This window comes from Accipiter gentilis, unplaced genomic scaffold (assembly GCF_929443795.1).
Source record: "Accipiter gentilis unplaced genomic scaffold, bAccGen1.1, whole genome shotgun sequence".
NCBI lineage: Eukaryota > Metazoa > Chordata > Aves > Accipitriformes > Accipitridae > Astur > Astur gentilis.
The window spans coordinates 1,226,705-1,232,397 of NW_026060823.1; the positions used below are offsets into that span (position 1 = coordinate 1,226,705).

At 51.1% G+C, this 5,693-nt stretch overlaps 1 protein-coding gene across 2 annotated transcripts; it reads right to left on the bottom strand.

Moving 5' to 3' along the window:
* Positions 1 to 1,547: 1,547 nt before the first annotated feature.
* LOC126036758 (electroneutral sodium bicarbonate exchanger 1-like) lies at positions 1,548 to 5,415 on the bottom strand. Of its 2 annotated transcripts, none has more exons than XM_049796805.1 (7): positions 5,340 to 5,415; positions 4,840 to 5,001; positions 3,974 to 4,225; positions 3,096 to 3,164; positions 2,412 to 2,552; positions 2,142 to 2,279; positions 1,548 to 1,666 (listed from the first exon to the last, which is right to left on the bottom strand). In XM_049796805.1, the coding sequence occupies exons 1-7, from the start codon at positions 5,403 to 5,405 to the stop codon at positions 1,562 to 1,564; spliced, it is 933 nt and encodes a 310-aa protein (XP_049652762.1). In that variant the 5' UTR covers positions 5,406 to 5,415; the 3' UTR covers positions 1,548 to 1,561. The 2 variants fall into 2 exon arrangements, with proteins under 2 accessions (XP_049652762.1, XP_049652761.1); XM_049796804.1 differs by having other exon boundaries at positions 2,379 to 2,552.
* Positions 5,416 to 5,693: the final 278 nt, after the last annotated feature.

Below are 5,693 nucleotides of genomic sequence, written 5' to 3' on the forward strand. Positions count from 1 at the left end.
TCCCTACCAACCCCCCCCAGTGGCACAGGGAGACGGTGAATGGGGTTTACGGTCAGTTCATCACACATTATTGTGATACTTGCCAAACCAACCAAGAAAGGTAAAACTGGAGCGCAGGGAGCAAATGCTTTTCTTTCACCTTAGGCCAACTGCTCGGACGCTCTCTATGCTGCCCTGCTGCAGAGGGCATCCCTCTCGTACCAGTAAGAGACATAAGAGTGAATTAAAGCCAGAACTCCAAACCAGACCAAAAACCCAGTCGTGATCAAGAAGAAAGTGGAGAATGCATCAAATATAACAGAAAATTATTTTGGACATTCCCAGTTTACATTTGGAAAAAAGAGAAGGAAAACAAAGAGGAGGAATTAGCTATTAAAAGAAGAGCACTGAATGATAAAGCAGTAGCAGTCCCTCTACCACTACAAACCCACACCCCCACACGCACGTACGCACACAGACTTAACACCACCAAACTCCCCTTGACTGTGACGTTCCCCTCAGCTTGCTGGTCTAGAGATACTGAATGCCTGAAGCACACCAAGGATAACTGAAAACATCTGCATGGCTTTAATGGGAATCCTCCAACTGAAACAAAGCGCCTTCTCCCTCTGTCTGCGTTGGCACATCCCCGAGTCACGCTCTCACTCCTCTCCTTCAAAGTCAAGATTCCTAAACGTGAAAAGCAGGAGTGGGGAAAGGCGAAGGGAAGAGAAAAAGAGGGAGAGCATCATCAGTGGAAGACCTGCCAGCTGCTGCTGATTCAGCCCTGTTTGGGGGACCACCCCAGCAGAGAGGAGCTGGTTTGCATGCCACGGTCCTCCCTGCCTGTTCCCAGGGACAGGCCATTTGCTCAGCCTTGCCGGCCAAAGCGTGGGAAAAGTGTAGGCGTGCGCCGTCGCTTGCAGAGGAGCACGGTCACTATCACATGCAATCCTTTACCTTTTTCCTCCCTGGATTCAAAGGGTTTCTGTCTTCAAAGTGAGAGCCTTCCATACGGTCATTTGTGACATTTCATCCAGGATAACAATCTCAAAAGGGTCAGTCCTGCAATAAATATTTTACATAGCAATCCGTGATTATGGGAACTGATGCCACCAAGGGCATTAGCATCAGCAAGAGGAACAGCGGAGCCCTGAGAATCAAAGCTCCGCATAAGCGTGGGAGGTTTTGCTGGATGAGGAGTTTTGGGAGGCAAGCCGGGGAGCTGCAGAGCAACAGCTCTGTGCAAAGGCTCTTGCTGGGGCTTAGCCCCGGTCCGGGTTCCTAAGCCACTGCTGGTACAGATCACGCCTGCAACTCCTCATGTGTTAAGTATGAGGATCTCCAGCTACCGTAAAAGCACTGATGAGGCAAGGTTTGGGGGTCAAACGCGAGTGCTGCAGCCACTCTGCTTGGGGTCAGAGCCCTGCAATTGCCTCCTGCAGCCCTGCCCCCGAATTCGATTTTCCCACCAAGCTGCCTGCTGGTTTCTGTGGGATGCCCCACAAAGAGGCAAGTGGAGAAAACTCTGCCAAACACCTTCAAGCTAATCTTGCCGGGGTTCCTGGCGCTTGGTGGGGCTTTACCTGTCACTGCTTTGTTTTGGGATATCCATGTCACTGGTCTTCCCCACGTTCAGCTGAACTGAACTTGCAGCAGCAGCAGCTTCCATCACGCTCCTGGACTCCTGATGTAAATAAGGGACAAATCACATTCTCTGTCTTTGATCAAAGTGGAGATAAGCTGAATGCCCAGCACAAACTTAGCAGTCTGCCCTCCCCTTCTGCCCCTTGGCAGCTATAGGTATTAGTGCAGCAGGGGAGAAACCGTTCACTCCAAAGATTTCGGGGCAGGGGGACTGTGTGTTCAAAACACGATTATGAGCAAGTCTTGCCAGCAGCAGCAGCAGCATCATCTAATAATAATCATCATAATGATAATGACCTTTGTGAAAAACGACTCGTTTTAAAAATTACACCTGTATTCAAGCGCTCAGCTCACTGCTACTTGAGGAAACAAAGGTTACAAAAGTTACAGGCTATTGGGATCTATTTCGATTGAGTGCTGATCTTCCCCCAACGTTTCCAGACAAGCTGTAAGAGAAACAGGCAATCTCACAGACACACGGAGATGTCCAGCCCCGAGGACACAGCAAGCCTTACCTCGTCTTCTTCTCCGGCTTCATTTCTGGCATCGTCCAACTTCTTCTTCCTTTCTGGCATAAGGTCATCCAGAGAGCTGAGCTCTCGCTTTGAGAAGCAGAAATCCATCGCTTTCCGGACAAATACGAGAGCCAAAACCTTCACGAATAAGAGGGAAGATGCGGTGAGCTCAGAGACGATGCCACCTCTCACTCCAACGCTGCAAACACCACGCTGCCGAGCGGTGGCAGCTCTTACCATCATGGGAAAGATGATGGCGGCACGGGACACCTTGATGGTCCAGAGCAGGACGAGGCAGGTCAGCTGGATCGCCGTGAAGAAATGCACCTTTCGCAAGGGCACGTGCCGCAGGTAGATGAAATCCGGCTGGTGTTTCGCCGGCATCCAAAACAGCTTCAAGCAATCAAAGAACTGCGAAATAAAAGGGAAAGGTTGCCACCTTGGGACTGCGGCAAGTTGCTGGCCCTCTCGAGACGTGGAGGCACTTTGCAGCATCTCGCTTGCCGTCAGAAATTCTGGATCCCACCGCGTTCCTCCTGGGAGCAGCACCCATTTTCCCTTCGCTCCATCTAGCAACCGGCTTGCCCCTGAGAGCTGCCCACCAAACGGCAACTATTCCATGCCATTCCATTATTAGCATTTCTCAGCCCACTGAATCCCCCCGCGAGGATTTCCACCAGTGGTAGAAACTGCCTTCCCTTTGCACCAAATTCCCCCGCTTCTCATGTAACCAAACACTGACCTGCCCTAAACCCTGCAACAGAGAGCGCTGAACTTGCCTGGTCCTCCCAGCCCTATATACCTCCTGTGCCTCCACCAATCTCTTTCTTACACAAAAGAGTTTCATTGCTTGCTCTGCGAGAAGTTTTTCCCATGCCACTGCTTTTTTCCCTGCTGCTACGGAGACAAAATACCAGGGAGCCGACATGCTGCACGTTGTAAAAGAGTCCGTACCTGAATTCCTCTGAGCGACGACACACCCATGTAGAGAAAGACGCCATAAAGCACAGGCATTGGTATAAACTGGGGGGGGAAAGAAAAAAAAAAAAAGAAAGAATGCAATCGTTTCTTTTTCTGTATTGCATTTTCAGTATTACCACCCTCTTCCACAGGCACTGCCTAAAATTGCTTGAAGCTTTTTCCATTCAGGCTTAGAGATGGGTCAGATTTTAACCATTGTTTTGCCATTTTGTGCGCACGAGTGAGCTAAGGCTCTGCTTTAGGCTGAACTTGGGAGTTACCTCTCCTCAGAATAATCCTATTTTCCAGAAAGGTTGGAGGAAAATAGGCGATTTCACCCGTGCTACCCTATGCCGCATTCTCTGGCGGTAGAAGAAACACTTCTGCCTATTCTTGGGGCAACAGGCAAAGGCCACAGGCCTCCTTTTAGCCTAGAGACGAGATTACTTTGTGGGAGGAACGTGCAAGGAAGCCCACGGGGATGACCTCAGTGTGTTTAGCTCCTGGGAACGGCTGCTCCGCGGCATTTGGGGAGCAAATTGCAGCCACTAAAGGGCTGCCTGTTTGAAACAGAGCAGATGTGCTCGTCTGAATATGCTCAACTGTAACCCATAAACATGGGCGGGCCTGAAAGACACCCAAAAATTCAAGCAGTTGCATTGCTTGCTCATCTCGAGCACACCAAACGGGGGCCTGAAGGGCTGCAAAGCCTAACCGAGGCTGGTTCCCACCGTGGGTCAAGCCCCAAGGGTTGGGATCACCTCCTCCTCCTCCGCTCCACAACTAACTACTCAGGCCTGCAGAGAAGGGACTGTTTTTCTGTAACCTCCAACAAGCTCGCGGTTGTTGGGTGGTTTGCATTTTCCTCTCACCTTTAACACAGAAGTGAAGAAGACGGAGCAGCCCATGAACACAAAGATCAGCAAGCCAGTGACTCTCTGCTCTCGTATCCCCAGAAACTTGGGTTGTTCTCCTGGAGCTGAGCAGTCAGACTCTACTTTGAGGCTATTCACGTGGGTGATGGACAGGACGGTCGCAGCCACAAACCAGGGCAGCCCCATCACAGAGCACACCCCGAGCATCACGGCCACCACAAAAAGGTCCAGGTGGTACCCGCATCCTTTCTGCAGGCAGGAAAACAAGAAACAGAGCATCCCATAGCACAAGAGCAAGGATAACGTCGCAAGTCAGACTCAAACCCTGCTCGAGCACAAGTCAACTTCTTCAGAATTCAAAACAAGAAATGGAAACAAGCAAGGGTGTATGCAGGCTTTGCACAAGCACCTGGCATGAAAATCTGGCAGGAGTTCAGACACAAGGGATACGCAGAGCTTGTGCGATACATACTTCTCCAAAAAAAAAACCAACCCACAACCCAAAAGCACCAAACCATTTTTTCCACTCACAAAGAAAATTCTACCACTTGCGAGGAAGGTGTGACTCTGAGTTATCCCTGGCAGCGCATCAAAACAATTCATTCCCCGCACCTGCTGCTGCTGCCATTTTAAAACAAAAACGCACTTCTCTATTGCTCCAAGATTAATTTGCTCCTCCAAAAGGTTGCTCATCTATACTGCCCTGTCACTTGCTCCCTGCATCATCGTTAATCCAGGAGAGCATCCTGCCACGCAGCCTGACCTTGTCCCAAACCAATGCCTTCAGAAAGCATCGGGAATAAGAGCTTCCCCCCAGACCTGCAGCCCAGAACGGGCTGGAGTCATCTCTCACAGGCCCTTACCTTCAGCTTGTGCTCCTTCCTGTTCACAATAACGGCACTGATCTGCTGGTCCATGAATATCAAGATGGTGCAGAGCAGAGCTGGGACGAGCGCAGCCAACACCGTCCACCAAGGGTTGGGTCCTATGGGGTTGATGAACCACCCGCGGTCGTCTCTGGTAGGCTGCAACAAAGCCCACACATCAGCATCGTCTCCCAGCCCAGGCACTCCACTGGCTTTCATTTTCCCCTCCCTCCTTGTGTCAGAGCACCTCCCAGCCCTGGCTTCATGTCCCCCTCTCCCGGGGGCTTCAGCAGTGCCAGTCTCCTCCTTGCAAGCAGCTCTAGATACTTCCCCTGTAGGTATCTAGTTTTGGGGCCATCTTCTCGTTTCCAGGAGGAAGCAAGGCACTTGGAGGTGGAAGAGGAGATGGTCACACCACCAGCATCTCCTCCAGACTCAGCCCTGCCCTGCCCCAGCATCACCTTGTGGCACCCCCACGTGCCAAAACACCCCGTTACCTTGAACGCATGGGGGACCTGGAGCTTCGGCGATGGGATCCCAACCACAAAGTCAAGGAGCACCATGATGACGATGGTGAGGAAAACAGCAAAGTCGCTCACTGTGGACTGTACCTGGGGCGAGAAACCAGAGGTGAGAGGGGCATGGCAAACAGGGCCGTAACGTGAGATGCAAGAGTTGCAGACATCCACAACATTAAGGCTGCTTAACCAAATCCCACCACCCCTCTGAGCACATGCAGCCTGATCCCTTGCTTAGATACTGCTGCTGTGTTTGTCCCTGTGAGATCTGGGGTCAGACAATAAAAAAAGCTTAACTAGGCTGACAAGGGTTGGTTTAAGTCAAAACCTAAA